The sequence below is a fragment of the Anolis sagrei genome, chromosome 1 (genome assembly GCF_037176765.1).
Source record: "Anolis sagrei isolate rAnoSag1 chromosome 1, rAnoSag1.mat, whole genome shotgun sequence".
In the NCBI taxonomy this organism is placed as follows: Eukaryota; Metazoa; Chordata; class Lepidosauria; order Squamata; family Dactyloidae; genus Anolis; species Anolis sagrei.
Genome location: NC_090021.1, coordinates 181,799,838 through 181,825,164, shown reverse-complemented (window position 1 = coordinate 181,825,164; position 25,327 = coordinate 181,799,838). Strand labels below are relative to the sequence as shown.

General features: G+C 44.1%; 1 protein-coding gene across 1 annotated transcript in view; it reads right to left on the bottom strand.

Annotated features, from left to right (window-relative positions):
• The window catches only part of TMEFF2 (transmembrane protein with EGF like and two follistatin like domains 2), a 297,666-nt gene extending 280,537 nt beyond the window's left edge, over window positions 1-17,129 (bottom strand). The window contains exons 1-2 of the mRNA XM_060780754.2: window positions 16,455-17,129; window positions 11,659-11,768 (exon numbers count right to left, since the gene is read on the bottom strand). Of these exons, the coding sequence (XP_060636737.2) occupies window positions 11,659-11,768; window positions 16,455-16,653 (309 nt within the window). The 5' untranslated portion in view covers window positions 16,654-17,129. The remainder of the gene's footprint in view (window positions 1-11,658; window positions 11,769-16,454) is intronic.
• Window positions 17,130-25,327: the final 8,198 nt, after the last annotated feature.

Here is a 25,327-nt window from a genome sequence, read left to right as displayed (position 1 = left end):
GAGGCAGTAGTACAAAGTGGATGTCTTGAAGAACACCATTTCAAGTGCAGTATAAAGGCTTGTTGATGCAGTGGATTAAACCACTGAGCTGCTGAACTTGCTGACTGAAAGGTCGGCAGTTTGAATCCGGGGAGTGGAGTGAGCTCCAGCTGTTAGCCCCAGCTTCTGCCAATATAGCAATTCAAAAACATGAAAATGTGAGTAGATCAATAGGTACTGCTTCAGCAGGAAGGTAATGGCACTCCATGCAGTCATGCTCACCACATGACCTTGGAGGTGTCTATTGACAACGCCGCCTCTTTGGCTTAGAAATAGAGATGAGCACCACCCACCAGAGTTGGACACGACTTAATGTCAGGGGAAAACTTTACCTTTACTTATAAAGGTCAAAACCCCTAAGAAATGAGAGCTATGCTATCTGTAATATCTGCAAACCAAACTTGGCAGTAGAAACAATGGCCAACAGGACACCCTCCTCCCCACCATGGAGAGATGCAATTCTATTTAAATTTGAGGACAGTAGGCTCAAAGCGATTCTATGGTATGCTTCAGCTAGAAAGCCAAGACACCATTCATTTCAGATAAAAAAATTAGGGTTCATAACTATGCAGACATTTTATTGCATGAAGGATCCTGGAACAGAGCCCTCACGTAATATGTGAGCCAATTGTTCTTATGTCTAAATGTACTTCTATGGGGAAGCTGCCACTGAGGGTGGCGATACTGGTGGAGACCTTGTTTCCACCAGCAATGAAACGAAAGCCAACACATGTTTTTTTATGAGAATGTCCAAGAACCCCCGGTAGCCTGAAGAAATTTATCATTCGTGGGATTCCATTACTGGCAGTACAGAAATCCACTTAAATCTGGTTTTGTGAAATTCATTCATTCATTTATTTTATTATTTATTTAAAACTTTTATATCCCGATCTTCTCTACCTCTGCAGAGGGACTCAGACCAGCTAACAGCAAAGATTCAATGCTAACACTGAAAATCTAAAACATAATACACCACATTAAGTTACCAATTACATTACATAAATTACATAAAATTACATAAAAGCCATTAGCCAGGATAAAATCATGTCCAACTCAGTCCGTATGTCCAGTCCATAAATTGTGATCAGTACCATTAGTCGATTGCCGGTCTCAGACATCATTCTTCAAAAGCTTTGTTGCACAGCCAGGTTTTCACTAGCTTCCTAAAGGTCAGGAGGGAGGGGGCAGATCTAATTTCATTTGGAAGGGAATTCCATAGCCAAGGGGCCACCACAGAAAAGGCCCTGTCTCTCGTCCCCACCAGACGCACCTGCGAAGATGGCGGGACTAAGAGCAGGGTCTCTCCAGACAATCTTAACACTCTTGATGGTTCATAGAGGAGAATATGTTAGGACAGGTAAACTTATTTATTTACGTCATTTTTACCCCACCCATTTCAGCCCAAAGTTGACTCAGGCGGTGTACAGACCTGCAACAGTTAGATGCCGTATATATAAACATACATATGTCGGCTAAAACAATTAAATCACATCCTAATACATATACAAACCATAAAAACTATAAAAGCTATAAAAGTCTATAAAAACAGTGTTAAATCCCACTGAATGTTAAATGTTAAATTCCACTGAATGGAGAGATGCCCATAAAGTATTATGGACCTGCAGCCCTCACTTGGTTTGCCCAAAGCAAGGCGGGGAAGCTACAGAGTCCTTGGATTACAATTTCCATCAGCCCAAAAAGCTGACTATCTTGGGCTAATGGTAGCCATAGTTCAAAACAGGAGGGGCACATACAGGCCCGTAGCCAGGATTTTGATTCGGGGTGGGTGGGGGGCTGACTTTGTTTCAGGGGGGGGGCTGAGTTCGAGTGAAAGAGGGTCTACCCTAGCAAACGTTTTGTATCGTTACCCCAATACCCCCATGCATATGGGATATATTGAGCATGGTGATCAGATCATGATTATAATAAACATAACAGTTTAAATAATGTACCAGTAAGGCCTTTTCAGGAACTACCATGAGAATTTGGGGGGGGGGGGGGGGGGGCTGAAGCCCCCCAGCGCCCCCCCCCCCCCCCCCCCGCTACATGCCTGGGCACATAAGTTGCCAAGTCCTGCTTCAAAATAATCACACTTGAGGATTAACAGTTGAGTCCAGTCAAATAGAGAATCAAGCAGAACTCTAGATATTCCCATAAAGCACAGAATGTCACCCATCTGGATTAATGGGCATCTTCTAGAAAACCAGATTACTAAATCAGAAATTGATAGACCTGGTGTGAAGCACAGCTAGAACAATATTAACTACACAAATGCTTTGTATAATCACACTTCTAGTCATCCTATGCCTGTCCAAACATAAAAACACCGTCTTCCAGTCTTATTTAATCCAGAATATTTCTTTACCTTGTTTCCCTTCCTGAACACTATTTATAGCTCAGCAAACTTAGGCTACAGTATGAGAAAACAAGCTCCACCTGCCGACAGGGAAAGCAATAGCCACAAAATTTAAAGTCTGAACTGAGTGAGAAGTACCTTCTTTGTGATGTTGCACAGAGTCAAAATCTCCCCATAGAATAGAAAGTAAAAGAGATAATTGCCTCTGAATATGGTGATATGGCTTTTGCTTTCCTTTTCCTTGTCCCTTCACTTCTTCCAGCTCCACATTTGCTGCAGATTTCACCTTTTATTGCATCAGCTCCATAGGCTGAATGCATCCATACTAAACTATGTATGAAAGTACTAGATGTACACAACTGACATCCATGTTCTGCCTTATAAGCATTCTACACTAATGCACGTACATATTGACCAGCTGTTTCATATTATGCAGAATTTAAGGTAGGTGTGGATAGTTCTCTATCATGCTGCATCTGTTGTTAAGCTAACTAGAAATGATGAGGGTTGTAGTCTACCAACATGTGAAAAGACCAAAAATTGTCCACCTCTTTCTTTAAGAAGAAGAAGAATAAAACTTTATTTATATACCGCTCTATCTCCCCAATACAGAGTAAACAGCATGACATAAAATTACAAAAACAACATAAGCATAAAATTATTACAATAACACACACACACACACACACACACACATATATATTCTTGCTTGTTCAGAGAAATTAAAAGGCTGGGCCGAGGCTAGTGCAAACTCAAAATATGAGGGGACCAGAAATTAAGTATAATGCTATAATTCTCATTTCCAGGGCCTATTAGAGGGATGACCGGGGTAATAGATATGAAGAATAAGGCCATATTCAACAATGTTTGGTTATTCTCAAAGGCTTGTTGAAACCACCAGGTCTTTAAGCTCTAACGAAAAGAGGGGAGGGGTGGGGCCTGTCTTATTTCCTCTGGAAGGGTGTTCCAGAGGCAGGGGGCCACCACCGAAAAGGCCCTCTCTCTCATCCCCACTAACCATACTTGTGACAGTGGTGGGAGCGAAAGGAGGGCCTCCCTGGAAGATTTCACACCGGTTCATAGAAGGAGATGCGATCACGGAGATAGGTGGGACCCAAACCGTTTAGGGCTTTATAGGTCATGACCTGCACCTTGAATTTGGCTCGGCAACTTATCGGCAGCCAATGAAGCTGTTTTAATAGGGGCGTTGTATGCTCCTACAGTTTGCTCCAGTAAGGAGACTGGCTGCTGCCCATTGTACCAGTTGAAACTTCTGGGCCATCTTCAAGAAAAGTTGTTGGTTGTCAAAGAACGCCTAATGACCCAGACAATTGATTTTCACACTGTGTTTTGGACTTATTATTATTATTATTATTATTAACTTTATTTGTACCCCGCTAGCATCTCCGGAAGGACTCAATGTGGCTTACACAGGCCAAGGTCTCAATAAAAACATAGCATAACAAAATACACAACTTAAAACAAATCAAAACAATTAAAGCAATATCAAACAACAAAATAATAAAACAATACACCAAAACACAAGAAAACAGGGCCAATGTAATGGGTACAGGTTAAAAGTGCTGATGTGACAGGTGGTATATCGGATTTTAGGGTAAGTGCAGTGTGCGGACAATCTTAAACTCTAATAAAGTGCTTCTGGGACATGTTACTGGAGTTTTCCTATTCTGGAAAGGCACATCGTAGCAGCCAGGTCTTCAAGTTCTTCCTGAAGACTGCCAAGGTAGGGGCCTGTCTGATATCTTTAGGGAGGGAGTTCCAGAGTTGGGGAGCTACCACAGAAAAGGCCCTGTCTTGCGTCCCCACCAGACGCGCCTGCGGCGCAGGTGAGATCGTGAGCAGGGCCTCTCCGGATGAACAAAGAGAACGCGAGGGTTCATAAATGGAGATGCGGTCACTTCAGGTCCCAGAAGCCTCAGCTATGTTGGTCAATGATCAAGGATTCTAGGAGGCAAAGTCCAAAATACCTAAAAGGCCAGAGTTTGGGAAACACTGGCCTAGACTGTAGTTGTAAATGAACACATGCATTGAAAATAGGGGACACACTTTGCAGGAAAGATGCAAAGGCTTGTAATGAAAGGGGTTTGTTTATTTATTTTGTCAGAAGCAAATTGAGGGTACAGTGGCAATGTATTTAAAAACACAAACAAAGTTAAAACTTGGCATTATACTAAATGTCCTTTGACCACTTGGAGTGCCTCTGGTGTTGCTATAAGAAGGTCCTCCATTGTGCATGCGTTAGGACTCAGGTTGCATTGTAATAGGTGGTCTGTGGTTTGCTCTTCTCCACACTCGCATGTCGTGGACTCCACTTTGTGGCCCCATTTCTTAAGGTTGGCTCTGCATCTCGTGGTGCCGGAGCACAGTCTGTTCAGCACCTTTCAAGTTGCCTAGTCTTCTGTGTGCCCAGGAGGGAGTCTCTCATTTGGTATCAGCCAAGGCTTAGGTTCTGGGTTCTATCCTGCCAGTTTTGGACTTTCGCTTGCTGAGGTGAGTATCTCTATATCTCAGAAAGCTATTTCTTGATTTAAGGCATTGGTGTGCTGGCTGATAGCTGAACACGGGACGGGCCAGAGATGGTACTAAAAGCAACTTGCAGCATAAAAGGAGTTAAACTTCAAGCACAAGTCTGAAAAAAGCAAGAGGCAAAGCACTATTTTGTGGGGCCTACCTGTCTCTCCATGTATCTATCCTTTTGAAATATATACCTTGCCTTTTCCACAAAACCTTAACAGAATTACCTGAAAGTGACAATGGTCTGCAGCACTAAGCGCTTTTAAATTGCAAAGGGGAGAGAAGCTGGTTCTGGCTGTCATTTAAAACTGCCACAATGTGTTTGAATAAAGCGACACGAAGAGATATTGGAACAGTACCTTGGGAAATCAAAATATCATATATTTCAGCTGTCCCAGCAGGGCAGGGACAGTCCCAATTAATCTTATGTGGAATCACCTCCTCAGCTGCATTGCTGTTTCTCCCAATGCTCCCCTTTATCCATCGCTGCTAACTCACTTCAGAGTGTTGACGTACTTTGCATTCAATGAAGTGTGCAGTGTGGAAAGGAGATCAAGGGGCAGAATCTTGCCTTTCCCAATAGGCTCAAGCAAAAGCAAACTGCTGCAGTCTCTCCTAACTTGTGCCTTCTTTCTCAACTTTGGCCACACTCTGATGTTATTGCTTGGCCACACATATCCTGGGTTTCATCTGTAAAATGTTAGAGCATGTGAAATATTATTATAAGACTTCAAAAGATTTGGGTAGAACCAGCAGCCTGATTTTACTCATAGCATTGAGCCAGAAGTTGTATTTTTAAGTGGAGAGGAAGATGCAATTACCAGTGGTGGGCCCTGGCAGTTGCCTAAGGAAAACCAGCGCTGATGTCATGCCCAGGGAGGACCAAACAAAAGCTTCATTTATATAGCCTGAAACGGAGCCTACCCAACACACGGAAAGAGCCCACCATAACCCATGTGTGGCCAGATCATCAAGGACTTAGTTAATACTGGAATTTTTTTCTGGGGCATTGGGAACAAGGAGGTGTTATGTACTTGGCAGGCAAGATTACTTGACTGCTCTTGGATAGCATTCATCTTGGTGGTCACAAGTTGTGTGACTATTTAGTATTCATACTTTGTCCTACCATTGCAGTCCCATAAATTATGAGTGCCTAACATGGTTAAGACCCATTCTGTCAAAACGGATATGAAGAACAGAACACCAGATTTGCCTCTGTTTCTTTGTTTCCCTTTGGCTCACTATAAGCAGGGTTCTCTGGAATACACTGTTCTTTTATACACAGACACACACATTAAAGGTAAAGGTTTCCACTTGACATTAAGTCTAGTGGGGAGTGGTGCTCATCTCAATTTCTAAGTCAAAGAGTTGGCGTTGTCCATAGAAGCCTCCAAGATCAAGTGACTGGCATGACTGCATGGAGCACTGTTACCTTCCCACTGAGGCAGTGCCTATTGATCTACCCACATTTGCATGTTTTCTAACTGCTAGGTTGGCAGAAGCTGGGGCTAACAGCAGGAACTCACTCCGCTCCCTGGATTCAAATCATCAACCTTTTAGTCAGCAAGTTCAACTGCTCAGCAGATTAACCCACTTTACCACCGGGGGCTCCAAACACACATATTGCTTATTATAACATGTTACTAAATTAATACTGACTCTTCTGTATTAACAACAGATGTTGGGTTTCACAGAAGAACTGAAAAGTGGGAGTTTGTTACTTTCTTGTTATTGTATTTACAGGAAAAAAAATGGGATGGATTAGGTATGGACTTTGTGCCTGAAGTACAAAAGTAACTTAGGTGGTTTTGGGACATGTTGTTTTATGATATAGTTAAGATGTGTGTATGGGGAGAGGATTTGTTGCTCTGTCTCAGGCAGCAAAATATTTTGGGGTGGCCCTGTGCTAAGTAATAATATTTTCCAACACTGGTTCAAAAATGACTAAAGGAATACACACAGCTCAGCTTCTAGATCTCTTTTCTATATAGCAGGGGTCCTCAAACTAAGGCCCGAGGGCTGGATACGGCCCTCCGAGGTCATTTACCCGGCCCTCACTCAGGGTGAACCTAAGTCTGAAACGACTTGAAAGCACACAACAACAATCCTATCTCATCAGCCAAAAGCAGGCCCACACTTCCCATTGAAATACTAATAAGTTTATATTTGCTTAAATTGTTCTTCATTTTAATTATTGTATTGTTTTTAAGTGTTTTTACATTACAAATAAGATATGTGCTGTGTGCATAGGAATTCATTCATGTTTTTCTTTTCAAATTATAATCCAGCCCTCCTACAGTTTGAGGGATTATGATCTGGCCCTCTGTTTAAAAAGTTTGAGGACCTCTGCTATATAGGGAATTTACTATCGAATCCTTCCCCTGTAATCGGGCTTAACAGGAGTTTGACTTGCAGAAATGAGGAAAGATCATTCCATATGGTGTAGCAGATTGAGGGATGGATGAAGACTCCAGTAGACATAGGCTCAAATCCTCACTCAGCCACGGTAAGCCACTTAGTGACCTTGGGCAGGTTTACACTTTCTCAGTCTAAAAGAGTGGTCCCAACATTTTTTTGACCAGGGACCACTATCCAACATTAGTACCAAAAGGGTTACAAATCAGTTTTTGGTCAACTTTAGATTTAGTTTGGTTATTTGGGGTGCTGATTCAGAATATTGCATTGGATAGACCACATCATCTCTAGTTTCTGATACGGAACAAATGCCATCCACTAGTCACAATCTGCTCGCCCACAGAAAACTATCTATATAAATAAAAATGTAATGTTCGTTTGTGGGATTAACAGAACTCAAAAAACCACTGGACGAATTTACACCAAATTTGGACACAAGACACCTAACAACCCAATGTATGTCCTTCACTAAAAAAAATGATTTTGTCATTTGGGACTTGTAGTTGCTGGGATTTATAGTTCACCTACAATCAAAGACTATTCTGAAGCCCACCAAAGATGGAATTGAACCAAACTTGGCACACGGTTCTCCCATGACCAACATAAAATACTGGAAGGGTTTGGTGGGCAGTGTCCTTTGGAGTTGTAGTTCACCTACATCCAGAGATCACTGTGGACTCAATCAATGATGGATCTGAACCAAACTCTACACGAATACTCAATATGCCCAAATGTGAACACTGGTGGAGTTTGGGGGGGGGGGAGAATCTTAACATTTGGGAGTTGTAGTTGCTGGGATTTGTAGTTCACCTATAATTACTGAGCATTCTGAACCCCACCAATGATAGAATTGGGCCAAACCTCCCACACAAAACCCCCATGTGGGCCACAGCAACGTGTGGCAGGGGACGGCTAGTATTTAATAAGCCTTGGCACTATATGAGGGTTTCGTGAGACCAGTTGCTCTCATTGTGGTGGACCATATTTGAATTCTTGCAGACCACTGGTGATCCATGGACCACAGGTTGGGAACGATTGGTCAAAAAGGAACCACTGGTCTAAAAGGAAAGCCATGGCGAAAACATCTGCTAAATAAATCTCGAATAAATCAAACTTGGATAGAGCTGATGTGGTCTATCCAATGTAATTTTCTGAATCAGCACCCTAAATAACCAATTGCAGGGGAAGGATTCAACAATTGTACCTAACTCAGGTATAGAAAACACATCTAGCAAGTGAACTGCTTGTATTGCTTTAGTCATTTCTGAAAATGCTGTTACTATGATTTAGCACAGGGCCAGTCCAAAAAACAAAAACAAACTTGAAGGCATCCAACAACAATGAGAGAGTAATATTTAATTCTCAAACAACAAGTGTTGCCTACAGATTTCTGTCTATGAATCCTCTACAGTACAAAAACATGGCTGCCAATTGGCAGCCATATCTGGAACATGATTCTGTTTTATGGATGAGTAATGACAAGCAGCGCTCCCATACACACAGCATTAAGGAAGAAGCACAATGTGGCAGCGGTGTCCCTTTTAGAAAATAAGCACAACATTCAAACAATATAGATAATATCCTGAACTCCAAGGAATGTATCTGGAATCTGTACCAAAGAACTTTTGCATAGAGGTCATTCGTTGTCATTTATACCTCATGACCAAGGTTTTTGGGAAGGTTGGATAGGAAGTATCATTCTTGAGTCTTCTACTTAAGATTCTAGACTCGATAGGCTATATATTTACAACAGTCTTTGTTCTTTGGGAGAGAGTTTCTCTTCTTTCTGCTATTGAGAAAGTCTTACTTCAGTCCTCTCATCTCTACTAACTTTAAACCAATTGTGAGGCCAAACTAAAGATGCCAGGCAGAAGAAACCGAGTGTACTTTGTGCCTGCTTTAATTTTACTGCCGAGGGCACTGAATTTCCTGCCTTTATCCACCGAGGCAGGAATGTAAGGACAGTGCATTAAATCAATCCCTTTGAGAAAAAAACAACTTCCAAGTAACTCCGGATTTTCATTGAGATTTCTGCTGACTACTTTCATGCCCCTTACCTTTTTAAGGGAGAAAAGAAATTTGAGCATAGGTTTTTCAGGGTATAAATAAATACAGTGTGCTGAGCAGATTGGTTTTGAGTGAGAAGGAGGTCTAATTTGGTTAGATTCTGGTTATGTTTATCATATATTCTTAAAGAACTGTCCTTTGTGGGGTTTTTTTTTTACATCTTTCAGTTACAATACAGTGTTTCTTTGTGATAATTCTCCTGCAAGAAGGTACAACAGCAACCATAAAATAAAATCCCACACTTTGCAAAAATGAACCTACTTTTTGGGGTACAGCTCCCCAAATATATAGGTTTAATGTATGCCAAAATGTGAAAGAGTGTCATCAGAACACCAAAGCAAATACAATTGAGAAGAAATTAATTCTTAATTGGTATGTTGAGTCATGATACTCTTTCTTCTTCCATTAATGTTCCATTAAGGATCTCAGCTCTAAATCATTACTTGGATATAAATTCCATTGTCTTCCATAGAAGCTACCTCATATCTAATTCCGAATGTGGGTAAAATACATTTTGGGAACTCTTACATGGAGGCAAATAGTCCATGTGAATCAGACTTTATTCAATAATTTTATACTTTTGAGTAAGCTTTTACATCTGTCTAGATTCCCTAAAGCAGTGGTTCTCAACCTGGGGTCCCCAGATGTTTTTGGCCTTCAACTCCCAGAAATCCAAACAGCTGGTAAAGGTACTATATTTGATCTTGAAAGCTAAGCCAGGACAACTCTGGTTAGCATTTGTATGGGAGACCATCAATGAGTACAAAGACACTATAGCAGTGTTTCTCAACCTGGAGGCCAGGACCCCTGAGGGGGTCATGAGGGGGTGTCAGAGGGGTCACCAAGGAACATCAGAAAACAGCATTTTCTGTTGGTCATGGGGGTTCTGTGTTGAACGATTGGCCCAATTCTATTGTTGTGGGGGTTCAGAATGCTCTTTGATTGTAGGTGAACTATACATCCCAGCAACTACAACTCCCAAATGTCAAGGTCTATTTTCCCCAAACTCCACCAGTGTTCACATTTGGACATATTGAGTATTCATGCCATGTTTGGTCCAGATCCATCATTATTTGAGTCCACAGTGCTCTCTAGATGTAAGTGAACCAAAACTCCAAAACTCAAGGTCATTGCTCACTAAACCCTTCCAGTATTTTCTGTTGGTCATTGGAGTTCTGTGTGCCAAGTTTTGTTCAATTCCATCGTTGGTGGAGTTCACAATGCTCAAATCTCAGCAACTACAACTTCCAAATGGCAAAATCAATCCCACCCCCAAACCCCACCAGTATTCAAATTTGGGGGTTTCGGGTACTTCTGCCAAATTTGGTCCAGTGAATGAAGATACGTCCTGCATATTCCATATTTACATTGCGATTCATAACAAAAGCAAAATTACAGTTATGAAGTAGCAACAAAAATAATGTTATGGTTGGGGGTCACCACAACATGAGGAACTGGATTAAGGGATCGCGGCATTAGGAAGGTTGAGCAACACTGCAGTACAGGCTACATTTCAGAGGTAAAACACTGGCAAATCCACCTCTGAAGATTCCTTTCCCAAGAAAATCCTATTAAACTCATGGGGTTGTCATAAATTGGCAAGTAACTTGAAGGCACATATACACAAGTTGTTACAGGGCAACATCAACAATTCAAAATGTTTGGTCTCTGTCCTTTTAATGATAGCCAATCAGCTTTCTGGATATTGTATCACTAAGAAGGGCGAGGGGCTTCTCAATTGAAATTATCTTTAAATATTGTTGGTGTTTGAGTTGGGACAAAGCTACACAAGAATCATTTTCCCTTGCAGAAATGAAGCAGCACTATAAATAATAAAACATTGTCTCAGCATGTCTTTGATGCACTGCAACAATCTACAGAAACCTTGCAAATCAACTTTTCTGCAACTGTATCAGGGCCTCCTGCATGTACGGAGAGGGATTATATGACTGGATAAATACAGAAAGGCAGAAAATCCTAATTTTCGAAGGCCACAGCAGTTAAGAGTCTGGAGCTGAGGACCCTAAAGAGGCATTTGGAAGAACAGCGTCTACATTTTCCCAGAGAATCCTCTATCTTCTTGACACCAGTTGGCTGTCCTGCCAGCTCTTTAGACTCGCTGCCAGGTTTTCGCTCTGACTTCTCTGCATGCAGAGAAATAAATTGCCAAGTGATGGGCTGTACAGGGAGATCCCTGATTTGTATTCTCATTAAGGAATTAAGGAAGGAGAGATCCATCTTCTTACCTTGAACTGACAGACACAAGTCACGGTGTCTCCGATTCGTAAGCACTCCCCATCGAATTTACAGGTATTGGTGTCACAGAGAAAGAGATCGTTTTCTCTGTCATCGTAACCTCAAATACAAAGAGAAAAATGCTGTCAGCTTCTGTCTGTGGGAAGGGAAATGATACAGAGGAATGGCTTTCAGATGCACATGGCACACCTAATCGGACTGAAGAAGCAATATGCAACCTAGAAAAGCTGTCTTCCCTCTTTCCCACTTTGCCTTGTTCTGCCTCCAGTTTCTCAAGGAGTTTGCAAAGCCCTGCTTTATCTATTTTTCCTTCCTTCCTTCTACACAAGTAAATTTCATTTCCTCCAAATGAAGCGACATATATTTTGTCTGTGTTTCTGCTCCAGTGTAATGCAATTGTATATACATGTCTGGGTGTGTGTGTGTGTGTGTGTGTATATATATATATATATATATATATATATATATATATATATATATATCTCCAGGTGGTGAGATGACAAAGCCTCCTAATAACAAAGATAAACAGGCTGTGTGCTTTTCGTGATAGGCTGTCCGATTCCAATGAAGATGGATCTCCTCCAGGTTAATAGGAGGAGTGCCAGATTCGTGAAAGCTGCTGAGAGAGCCTAGCTCCTTCCTTCCAGTTTTGACAGGCAGGCTAACCGATCTGGCTGAAGATTCAGCTCAGCAATGCCAGCTCATATTGGAGAACCTGAGCTCGATGCCATCATCTTCTAAGGCTGTGTAGCAAGGTATTAAGCAAAACAGGCACCTTTAGGCTCTGAATCCTATCAAGCTATCAGTTGCATTAATATCTTCATGGTCTCAGCTGCATCTTGGCTGCTTACTTGAAATGAAAACATACAGCAAAACTGCTTTTTTTGTAATTGGTAGCAATGTCTTTGACATCAGGGAGATAGACACGGCACCGAAAGCATCACATTCCTATTACACACCCTAAGCAATTTCAGGGATAGTTTGAACATCAGAAGGATGGGCTGAATAGTTATTGTGAGGATGAAGGACTAGCTTTGGGTTTCAAATCTGACTTAACATAATGAAAGAAGTCAATGCAAGGCAATTGTGGACTTGGGTTGTGCTTCAAAGCAAGGACAGGGGGTGTTAAAGAGGTATAGAGTTAACATAGTTTTCTTTCAAATAGTGTACACATGTTTTACTATTATTAGAATGTGTAAAATGACTACTGTCCATTGGTGGCTTTATATACCAATAGTGTACACATGTTTTACTATTATTAGAATGTGTAAAATGACGACTGTCCATTGGTGGCTTTATATACCAATAGTGTACACATGTTTTACTATTATTAGAGTGTGTAAAATGACTACTGTCCATTGGTGGCTTTATATACCAATAGTTATGTAGTAATAATAATAATAAACATGAATTATAATAAAATAATAAAGCATGAATTATAATAATAAAATATAAATATATAATATAATAAATAAAATATAAATATATAATATAATAAATAAAATAATAAAAACATGAATAATAATGATGATGATATAAATAAAATAATAAAAACATGAATAATAATATAAATAAAATAATAAAAACATAAATGATAATATAAATAAAATAATAAATCATGAATAATAATGATGATTATAACAATATAAATAAAATAATAAAACATGAATAATAATGATAATAATATAAGTAAAATAATAAAAACATGAATAATGATAATGATAATATAAATAATAAATCATGAATAATAATGATAATAACAATAATAATAATAATAATAATAATATAGTATAACTGGTGAAGGATAAGCTGCTCTTCCAAATGTATGAGGAAACCTAGCCTTATTCCAGTGTATCCAGAGAAGACCAATCCTGCTCTAAGGAAGGGATGCGGAGAGATTCATCCTGGAGACTCCCGGAAACAATTTTTGCAAAAAGCAAGACTGTCTGGGCATCTCTGCACAATTGGCAAACAACAAACCCTCCAGACAGGGCTACAATTAACCTCTCCCAGGATGAAGCCGATCACAGGAAAAAAAGGCAACTGACAAGGCAAGAGAGGCAATAAACTCCCCACAGCCTCTTCCTGATTCAATTAGTCCAGTGCACTTGGATGGCGTCTGGCAGCCCACTTGAAGTGGGGCTGAAACTGACCAGAGAAAGCAAAACAAGGAGACTGTTTAATGGCATCTGAAAGAAGGAAGGAGGAGAGAACAGCTTCGAGGAGCTGAAAACTTGCCCTCCTAGGATCAGCTTCAATTGGGGAAGGGATATATTTTGACTTCAGCCAACATTCTCTTCCATATCAGTATTGGAAAAAGTTCATAGGAGGGTAAGGAGAAATTTAGGAATCCCATTTGCAGGAAGGATTCCTGAATCTATATATGTAGCAGTAAAGGAGAAGGAGCTTTCCAAGTGATCAGATTTGCTGGCTTCTTGGAAAGGAGAGACAACCCTTGCCTTCCTGAAAGCTCTCAGCACTGCTGCTTCAGACCGAGCCAGCTTGATGTAGTGCCTTGTCAAAGACTTTCATAGCTAGAATCACTGGGGTCCCTTGCCACACAGCTGAATAAAATATTTTTTGCTTTGAACTGGAATATATAGCAGTGTGGACTCAGATAACACAGTTCAAAGCATATATCATAGGAGTTTCTGGATTATATAGCTTTGTGGAAGGCCCTGAGTTGGTCTGAGTTTTCTGGGCTGTATGACCATGCTCCAGAAGCATTTTCTTCTGACATTTCACCCACATCTATGGAAGACATCCTCAGAGGTTGAGAAGTCTGTTGGAAACTAAGCAAGTGAGGCTTCTATATCTGTGGAATGTCCAGGGTGGGAGAAAGAACTCTTATCTATTGGCCTCCTTGATTAGCATTGCAGCTTCAAAGCCTGGCTGCTTCCTGCCTGGGGAAATCCTTTGTTGGGAGGTAGGGATTGTTTCCTGTCTGAAAACTTTCTTTTTCTGGATCCCTCACTATATTGGAGTCTCTCCCTTAAAGTTGAGGGGTACAATCAGCCCTCCATATCCACGGTTTCTGTATCCATGGATTCAACCACCCCTCAAATAAATAAACACATCCAAAAAGTAGACTTTGTTGTGGGTTGCTGTGTGTTTCCATGGCTATGTTCCAGAAGCATTCTCTCCTGATGTTTCACCTACATCTATGGCAGGCATCCTCAGAAGTTATGAGGTCTGTTGGAAACCAGGCAAGTGGGGTTTATATATCTGTTGGAAACTAGGCAAGTGGAGTTTATATATCTGTGGAATGTCCAGGGTGGGAGAAAGAACTCTTGTCTGTTGGAGGCAAGTGTGAGTGTTGCAATTGATCACCTTGATAAAGTATTGCCTCCTCTCTCTCTCTCTCTCTCTCTCTCTCAATCTCTTTCCCTTTTTCCGCCGCCTGCTCTAACTTTGAATGCTCTGAAGGATCAGCCCCATCTGCATCCTAACAGCAATACAAAAAGAGCCAGACTATCAAGGCAGAAAACTCCCACAATATCTGCTTGGAACTGGGTTATCTGAGTCCATACTGCCATATATCCCAGTTCAAAGCAGATCAGGTGGGATTTTACTCAGCTATGTGGAAGGGGTGAAGGTTTGAGTCAGGGAGCCGGGCCATGCATGCAACCCAACCCATTCTGTGGTGTCGGAATACACAAGCAAAGCCCTCCTGACAGATGGTCATGCATTCTCCCTCTCTCTTCCATATATTAGCAAAGGTAGGAATAAAGAAGGGCTCTTGCCATGCGGGCGAGACCTTACCAGAGCAATTCAATGCACAATCAAAGCCCTCCCGACAGATGGCCATGCATTGTCTCTCTCCATTCCATATATTAGCTATGGTATGAATAAGAAATGCTCTTGCTTACCAGAGCAATTCAATGCACAACCAAAGCCTTCCCAACAGATGGCCATGCATTGTCCCTCTCCCATATATTAGCAATGTTAGGAATAAAGAAAGGTTCTTGACACAAGGGCAAGACCTTATCAGAGCAATTCTTTGCACAACCAAAGCCTTCCCAACAGAAGGCTCTCCCTTCCATATATCAACAATGGTAAGAATAGAGAAAGGCTCTTGTCAGGTGGGCAAGACCTTAGCAGAGCAATTCAATGCACAACCAAAGCCTTCCTGACAGATGGCCTTGCATTGTCACTCTCCCTTCCATATATTAGTAGGCGGCCAAGACCTTACCAGAGCAATTCAGTGCACAGCTAAAGCCTTCCTGACAGATGACCATGCATTGTCCTTCTTCCTTCCATATATTAGTAGTAAAAAAGACTGTTGCCAGGCGGGCAAGACCTTCAATGCACAACCAAAGCCTTCCCAAAGGATGGTCATGCATTGTCTCTCTCCCTTCCATATATTAGTAGTAAAAAAGACTCTTGCCAGGCAGGCAGGCAAGACCTTCAATGCACAACCAAAGCCTTCCCGACAGATGGCCATGCATTCTCCCTCTCCCTTCCATATATTAGTAGTAAAAAGACCTTACCAGAGCAATTCAATGCACAACCAAAGCCTTCCCGACAGATGGCCATGCATTGTCCCTCTCCCTTCCATATATTAGACTCTTGCCAGGTGGGCAAGACCTTCAATGCACAGCCAAAGCCTTCCCGACAGCTGGCCATGCATTCTCCCTCTCCCTTCCATATATTAGTAGTAAAAAGACCTTACCAGAGCAATTCAATGCACAACCAAAGCCCTCCCGACAGATGGCCATGCATTGTCCCTCTCCCTTCCATATATAAGCAGTAAGAAAGGCTCTTTGCCCCTCGGGCAAGCCCTTACCAGAGCAATTCCACCCGGTGGGCGTTTGGCAGTCGCTTAAGGAGGTAGGGAAAGCGGCCAGCTTGGCCGGGCGGGCCAGGAAGAAGACCATCCCCGGCAGGAGGAACCAGCACAAGCAGTCGCTCAAGGTCCAGCCACCCCCTCCTCCTCCTCCTCCTCCGTGGCAGTGCCGGGCCGGGGAGGCGTCGGGCCAGCCCATGTCTCCTCCTCCTCCTCCCGCGGGGCTCAAGCAGAGGCCAAGCGCCCCCCGAAGCGGACCGGGCTCTCTCTCCAGGCTGGCGGAGGGAGCGAATGCCTTAGCATCCCGGGGAGTCTAGCAAGCCGCAGCGGCAGCGGCAGCAGCGAAGGCGGAGGAGGCGTCCCGGCATGGCGCGAGGCGGGGAAGCAGTTCTGCGCGCGATCCTAAGAGTTTCCTCCGAGGCCCAGCCCGGGGAGCAAAGGGAGGAGGGAGGATGAAGAAGGAGGAGGAGGAGGAGGAGGAAGAGGAGGAAGGAGCAGCCGCTGCCATAAGGGGTCGGGCTGAGCCGGGAGGAAGGAAGGAAGGAAGCAAGGGAAGCAGGAGGAGAGGAGAGTCCAGAGTCCGCAGCTAAAGCTTTGCCGCTTCCACCGCCGCCGCCGCCGCCTTCTTCTCCTCCCGCATCATCCTCCCTCTGGCGCTTGGGCGCGCGGCGGCAGCAGGTTCCCCACTCCGTCACGTGGCGCAGGCAGCGCGGCTCCTGATTGGGCGAGCGGGATGCAGGGCATCGGAGGAAGAGGAGGAGGAGGAGGATGCTGAGGATGCTCAGGCGGCATAAAGAAGAGAGAATGAAGAGGAAGCAGGCAAGACAGCATCGCTACTATTTACTATTTCTCGGATTGGGGGGCTCTGCTCCCTCCTCCCGCAGCCTGGATCCTGCCTCAAGGGCTCCTCGGTGGCATCTCCTTGAGGTTTGAGGACCTTGCGCGGCGAGATCGGGGGAAAAGTTAAGGAGGAGGGTCGGGGAAGGGCTGCAATGCGCTCCTCCGAGGTGTTTGCTCTCTTTCCTTGCCTCTCTTTCCTTCTACACTGTGGGATGACTATAGTTCGGTACCCAGGGCTCAAGAGTTTGGCAAAGAGAGCGGAGACCTCCGGATTCCACCGCATTGAGCCACACTCCATTCATTCTACAGCGTAGATGCCCGTCTAGGGACCTCATCACACTAGAGAATGAATCCACTTTCAATCCGGTTTCTGCTTCTGAGGTTTGTAGTTTAGGGAGGAGCCTTAACAGCCTCATCAAACTACAAACCCCAGAATTCGGCAGCAGGCAGAAACCGGATTTAAACTAGATTCATTCTCTAGTGTGATGAGGTCCTATTATATCTCAATCTAGGGCCCCTTCCACCTGATCTGCTTTGAACTGGGATATATGGCAGGGTGGGCTCAGGTAACTAAGGGCCCTTCCACAAGGTCCCATATTCCACAATATCAAGGCAGGAAATTCTGAGGTTTGTAGTTTAGGGAGGAGCCTTAACAGCCTTAACAGCCTCACTAAACTACAAACCCCAGAATTCGGATTTAAACTAGATTCATTCTCTAGTGAGATGAGGTCCTATTATATCTCAATCTAAGGCCCCTTCCACGCAGCTGAATACAGTCCCACCTGATCTGCTTTGAACTGAGATATATGGCAGTGTGGGCTCAGATAACTCAGTTCAAAGCATATATTGTGGGATTTCCTGCCTTGATATTCTGGGATATACATCTGAATAAAATCCCACATTATCTGCTTTGAACTGGGATATAGGGCAGTGTGGGCTCAGATAACTAAGGGCCCTTCCACACAGCCCTATATTCCAGAATATCAAGGCAGGAAATCCCACATTATCCGAGGGATAATCCAGTTCAAAGCAGATGTTGGATTTTTTGCCTTGTAGTGTAGGAGGGCCCTCAGATAACCCGGGTCCAAGCAGATCGTGTGGGTTTTTCTACCTTGATCTGGGATATGGGGTTGGGTGGGAAGGCCCTCAGATAACCCAGTTCCAAGCAGATCCTGTGGGATTTTCTGGGATATATGACAGTGTGGGCTCAGATAATCCGGTTCCAAGCAGATCCTGTGGGATTTCTGGGATATATGTCAGTGTGGGCTCAGATAACCCGGTTCCAAGCAGATCTTGTGGGGTTTTCTGGGATATATGGCAGTGTGGACTCATATAACCCAGTTCCAAGCAGATCCTGTGGGACTTGCTGGGATATATGAGTGTGGGCTGAGATAACCCGGTTCCAAGCAGATTTTGTGGGGTTTTCTGGGATATATGACAGTGTGGGCTCAGATAATCAGGTTCCAAGCAGATATTGTGGGATGTTCTGGGATATATGGCAGTGTGGACTCAGATAGCCCGGTTCCAAGCAGATCTTGTGGGATTTCATGGGATATATGGCAGTGTGGACTCACATAACCCAGTTCCAAGCAGATCTTGTGGGATTTTCCGCCTAGATATTCTGAGATATACGGCTGTATGGAAGGACACGATCTCAGTCTTTCCTCTGGGAGAGTTATAGTTCCGTTCCCAAGCCCTGGTGTTTGGGCGGAGAGCCAGCAGTGCAGTTTCCAGCCCTTGGGTCTCTCTCTCCCTTGTGTGTGTGGTCTTGTCGCATTTGGAAAGGGCACTTTGACTCCGCGCTGGAAGAAGGCGGATGGCGCGAGGAAGATGGGATCCGGAAACGAGAACTCTGCTCCAGGCGAACCCTAGAGAGGTCTTGATCCCACTGGGGAGGGAAAGGAATCTAGAAGGAGGCCCCGCACCTCCCGAAATCAGGCGCCCCTTCCCTTCAAGAGAAGCGTTATCGGCGCCAATCCGCTATCTCATACTCCGGGATCAGTCCTTTCCCCCGAACAGGAGCCCCCGGTGGCGCAATGGGTTAAACCCTTCTGCCGGCAGGACTGCAGATGGAGAGGGCAGGGGTTCGAATTCTGGGAGCGTGGCTTAAGCTCCCTCTGTCAGCTCCAGCTCGACATGACAGATGCTTCCCACGAGGATGGGAAAAACACCATCAAAACATGCCAGCATCCCCTGGGCAACGTCCTTGCAGGTGGCCAATGCTCTCACATCAGAAGCGACTTTGCAGTTTCTCAATTCACTCCTCACACACACACACAAGGATCCTTGGAAGATCTTGGTGTGGAGACTACACTGCCATACCAAATCCAGATTGTCCGCTTTAACTGGATTAAAGGACCTGGGAGAGGGACCCACCCTTGTTCGTATCCAAAAAGTTGGTGGGTGGCTAAAGCTATAGCGGGATGGTAGAATCCCAGAGTTGGAAAGGACTGAGTCCTAGTCGAGTGCACAATCAAAGCCCTCCTGATAGATGGGCACACTCCCCCGATGTCTCCTTCTTCCCCTTCCAAACCGCGAGAACGCTCCCACTCCCTCACACACAACCAGGAGCTTTGTTTTGGATTCTAGCTGCGTTTCTCTTTGCAGATTCATATCCGCCTGGCTGTGTTTGACAATACCCTCCCTGCCTCCCTTCCCTCCCTCCCTTCCTCCCTCCTTCCTTCCCCCCTTCCTTCCTCGCTTCCTTCCTTCCTTCCTTCCTTCCTTCCTTCCCTCCCTCCCTCCCTCCCTCCTTCCTTCCTTCCTTCCCTCCCTCCCTCCCTCCCTCCTTCCCTCCCTCCCTCCCTCCTTCCTTACCTCTCTCCTTGCCTCCTTCCTTCCTTCCTTCCTTCCCTCCTTCCCTCCCTCCTCCCTCCTTCCTTCCTTCCCTCCCTCCCTCCTTCTTTACCTCTCTCCTTGCCTTTCTTCCTTCCTCCCTCCCTCCCTCCGTCCCTTCCTCCCTTCCTTTCCTCCTTCCTTCCTTCCCTCCTCCCTCCCTCCTTCCTTCCTTCCCTCCCTCCTTCTTTACCTCTCTCCTTGCCTCCTTCCTTCCTTCCCTCCTTCCTTCCTTCTCTCCTTTTTCCCCCTTCCTTCCTTCCTTCCTTCCTTCCTTCCCTCCCTCCCTCCCTCCCTCCCTCCTTCCTTCCTTCTCTCCCTCCTTCCTTACCTCTCTTTGCCTCCCTCCCTCCTTCCTTCCTTCCTTCCTTCCTTCCTTCCTTCCTTCCCTCCCTCCCTCCCTCCCTCCCTCCCTCCTTCTCTCCCTCCTTCCTTACCTCTCTCTTTGCCTCCCTCCTTCCTTCCTTCCTTCCTTCCTTCCTTCCTTCCCTCCCTCCTTCCTTCCTTCCCTCCTTCCTTCCCTCCTTCCTTCCTTCCCTCCCTCCTTCCTTACCTCTCTCCTTGCCTCCCTCCCTCCCTCCTTCCTTCCTCCCCCCCCCCCCCCCACCTACCTGCCTACCTAGACATTCACACAGAAGACTAGCAGAGAAGGAAAACCCGGTTGCCCCCAAGGTCAGGTTCCTCTCAGGCCCCTTCCACACAGCTAAATAAAACCCCACATTTTCTGCTTTGAACTGGGATATATAGTAGTGTGGACTCAGATAAGCCAGTTCCAAGCAGATCTTGTGGGATTTTCTGAGTTATATGGCTGTGTGGAAGGGCTCTGAGATTATTTATTGGAGTGGTGGTTGAATTCATGAATACAGAAACTGTGGATATGGAGGGCTGATTGTACTCCTCAACATTAAGGGAGAGACTCCAATTTACTGAGGAATTTAGAGAAAGAGAAAGAAAGTTTCCAGATAGGAAACAATCAGGGTTAGGTAACACCTCCCAACAAAAGATTCCCCTAGGCAGGAAACAGCCGGGCTTTGAAGGAGCCAGGCTATTCAATGCTAATCAAGCTAGCCAATTGCAACATTCACAATTGCCTCAAGCAGACAAAAGTTCTGTCTCCCACCCTGGACATTCTACAGATGCAAATCAGGGCCAGAATCAGAACCAATCAGGGCCAGCTAACACCCCAACAAAGGATTCCTCCCAGAGAGGAAACAGCTAGACCTTGAAGCTGCAAGGCTATTCAATGTTAATCAAGCTGGCCGCCAATTGTAACATTCACACTTGCTTCAAACAATCAAGAGTTCTTTCTCCCACCCTGGACAGTCCACAGATATATAAACCCCACTTGCCTAGTTTCCAACAGATCTCTTAACTTCTGAGGGTGCCTGCCATAGATGCAGGCAAAATGTCAGGAGAGAATGCTGCTGGAACATGGCTATACAGCCCAGAGAACTCCCAGCAACCCAGTGATTCTGGTCCTGAAAGCCTTCAACAACACAATAAAAGAAGAGCCTGTGCTTTCTTTCTGCTGTTGTAAAGTCATCCTGCATCTCTACTAGACTTTAGGTTTCCTTTCCCTTTCTTTCAACCCAGCCCAGGCTAGCTGCAAAGACCCAGCCTGCCCATTCAAAGTAAATGAGAATGTGGGCTTCTTATGTAAAACAAAAAGTCTTGGTACAGTCAGTGAGGCCTCATCTACATTGCCATATAAAATCCAGATTATCTACTTTGAACTGGAATGCATGGCAGTGTAGACTAACATAATCCAGTTCAAAGCAGATAATCTGGATTTTATATGGGAGTGTAGATGGGGCCTGAGATGCTAAGTTAAAGTGGGACCACACTCGGAAGTAGACCTTTGGCTGAGTGTATATATGTGAAGGAATAGATGGAAGAGACAGAAAATATTGTTTCCTTGTAACCACCTTTGCAAGTAAGGTGAATACTAAATAAACGCAGAGTGAGAATTTCTAACCCTTGTGTAGATCCACTTGAAATAAATCCCAATAATCATTGGAACCAAAAAGAATCCATGGTGTGAATCAAAGAACCCTTCCAGACAGGTCCTATATCCCAGGATCTGATAATAAGTTTTCTGTTTATCCCAGATTATCTGACAGTGCGGACTCATATAAGCAGTAAACCTGGGATCAGATTCTGGGATATAGCGCCTGTCTGGAAGAGCCCAAAAGACCAAGGCAACCTGGTTTCGGAGAGTTAGCAGGAGGGTTACATTTACTGCAGAATAACTTCAGTTTGATACCACTTCAACTGCCATAGCTCAGGGCTATGGAATCCTGGGATTTATAGTTTGGTGTGGTCTTGTAAAACGACAACTCCCAGGATTCCATAGCATTTAACCATGGCAGTTAAAATGGTGTCAAATTGCACTAATCAATCAGGTAACATGTTTCGAGTGTCATAGATACATCACAGGGCAGTAGTTTGAGTGGGGAACCAGTTTGAATCCCAGCTCAGCCATGGAAACCCACTGGGTGACCTTGGGCTGTCCATGCTCAGTCTTAGAGGAAGTAAATATCTTTGAGAAAATCTTAGGATAGAGAGACGTAAATCATAACTGACTCAAAGGCACATAATAACCATTACTTCAACAATACTAGGTAGAGAGGCTTGTAGGATTTTTAAAAACAATCGCCAAAATAAAGTAGGCTGGTGCATTTGTTGTTCTGCCTTAGGCAGCAGGATCTTTTGGAGCAGCGCTGTTAATGTTTGTGAAGAGTAAGTGTATTTTTAAAAATCTAAATTCCCATCAAGAAATGTTTCCTTTTCTGTAAACCTTTCGATTTTTCCCCCTTTGTAGGCAGAGAGTAGAAAGCACCACCAAGGAGCTCACACACAAAGCACCACCATGTGGCAGGAGAACATCAGTCACTGGCTGGATTGCATTATGGAAGAAGCCGTGAAATAAATAAACGGTTCCTAAATGAATTCCTAAAGTCAGAGGCTGACAGCAACTGGAGAGGGAGAAAGAGACCGAGGAAGCTGTTTACAACTGTGTTGCGAGTCAGAGCATTTTAAAAGCTGGAATGGTCTCTTTTATTAAGCACTCACACACACACCAGGTTTAATTTCTTTGTTAGGAAAACTCCTTCATAGTAAATACTGAGGATTTAAAAATATAGAAAAAAAATCTTGTAGCTTTGCTGTCATATGAGAAGAGAAGGGATATGTCTTCTCAAAGGCCAAAGGGAAATTATAACATTCGAAAGGGAAGTTAAAGGAAATGAAAGGAAGTTTCATTAAAAGTTGGTGTGGCATTGTCATGTCATGATTACTTGCACTGGAAGACCATGGCTGACTATTCATTCATAGAGCTCAATGGAGGTCCCTGGTAGGCTTGCACAGTTTAGGAGAACTGATATCTGTTTCTGCTTGCCAGATACCAGAAGGCCGCTGTATCTGTTTTCACACACCTCCTAAAAACAGGCGCACTGCCAAATGGGTGTTTTTGGTCCATAGCCAATAACTGCAGCTCGATCTGCCCCATTGGGAGAAATGGGGAACTTATGAGGCTCCCTTTTCTTCTAGGAGCCTTCCCTTCCCTTCAAGGGAGCCTGGGTGTCAGCAACCAGGTAATAATAATAATAATAATAATAATAATAATAATAATAAACAAAAACTTTATTTATACCCCGCCACCATCTCCCCAGGGGACTCGGAGCTGCTTACATGAGGCCAAGCCCAACAACACATCAATAAAACAATAAACAATAAACAAAAACAATACAATTAGTATAAATCACATATAAACAATAACACACAAAGATTAAAAAACCTATAGCCGGGCCAAATGCAATAGTTTAAAAATTAAAAATAAATGCTGGGCATGAACAAGGTAGGATATATCTGGTAAGAGGGTTTTAAAAGAAGTGAGGGGAGTGCAATCCAACGAATAGTTAAAGTGCATTCTGAGGACATTTTGCTGGGAATTATTTCCTTATTCTGGGAGGGCACACTGGAACAGCCACGTTTTCAGGCTCCTCTTAAAGACTGCCAATATTTGGGCATGCCTGATATCCCTGGGAAGTGAGTTCCAGAGTCGGGGGTCCACCACCGAGAAGGCCCTCTCCCTTGTCCCCACCAACCGCATCTGCAAGTGAGGCGGGAGTGAGAGCAGGGCCTCTCCATATGCGGGCAGTCAAGAAAGTCTCCTTGGCTGCCTGTATAGCCATGGTATAGGTCCTAAGTGAGGCTCTAGCCCGCGTTCGGTCGGAGACACCTTGATATTTCCTCCAGATGCACTCTAGACCCCTTCTCATGCTCTTCATCTCAGCCAACTCCTCAGTGAACCAAGGAGATGACGTGACTCTGCGCAGTGAGAGGGGACGTTCAGGAGTGATCGTGTCTATCACCCTGGCCATCTCGCTATTATAGTGATCAACCAGGGCATCAACAGCCCATTATGGCGGGAGCGGGAACTTCCCACAGGCTCCCCTTCCATATACTTCATTAAGGCCTGGATTTTAAAAAGCACCAGAGTTAAGATACCACTCTTTCTGGATTCTTTCCCTTCTGTTTATAGAGGAGACTTGGTGTAATGCTTCTTAAAGCTGTTTCTACTCTAGAGGAGAGACAGGCAAGCACACTTTGTCTCCCAGCATCACACAGCTTTCCAAGGCATTTTAAGGAAACCCAGGGAAAGGAGAGCGATGACCTGGCACTCAGTGGAGCTATCCTCCCTGGACTACCTTAAAAATCCCCTCTGTTTCTCTACTGCCTGCAATTTCCTTTCTGCTTGGGGTTTTCCTTTCTTAAAGCTGTTTCTACTTTCTCCTCTAGAGGAGAGGAAGGCTTCTCATTTTGTTTTCTGGGATTACTATTATTATTAATAATTACTATATTTTAGAAGTATTTTCTAAAGGATAGGAAGGGAAGGAGAAAAGAAGCTAAAGGTGACTCTCCAAGCCCCCAAACACGCATGCTTGCATCCCACCCACTGTCCTTCAGGTCCTCAACTCCCAGTCAGTCCAACTAAAAAAAATAATCAGGAAAATAAAGGAAAATCGAAAAGATTCAAATGTGAACAGGGAAGGAGGAGTCTTGATCGGTTGCCTTCTGGACTCCTTTCAGATGAGAAGTCCTGATAGCTGAGCCCTTGCTGTTCCAGGCACCCAAACAAAATGGAGAAGCCAGATTGCCTGAGGGGAACAACTAAAAATGGATCTGGGCTCAAGGCT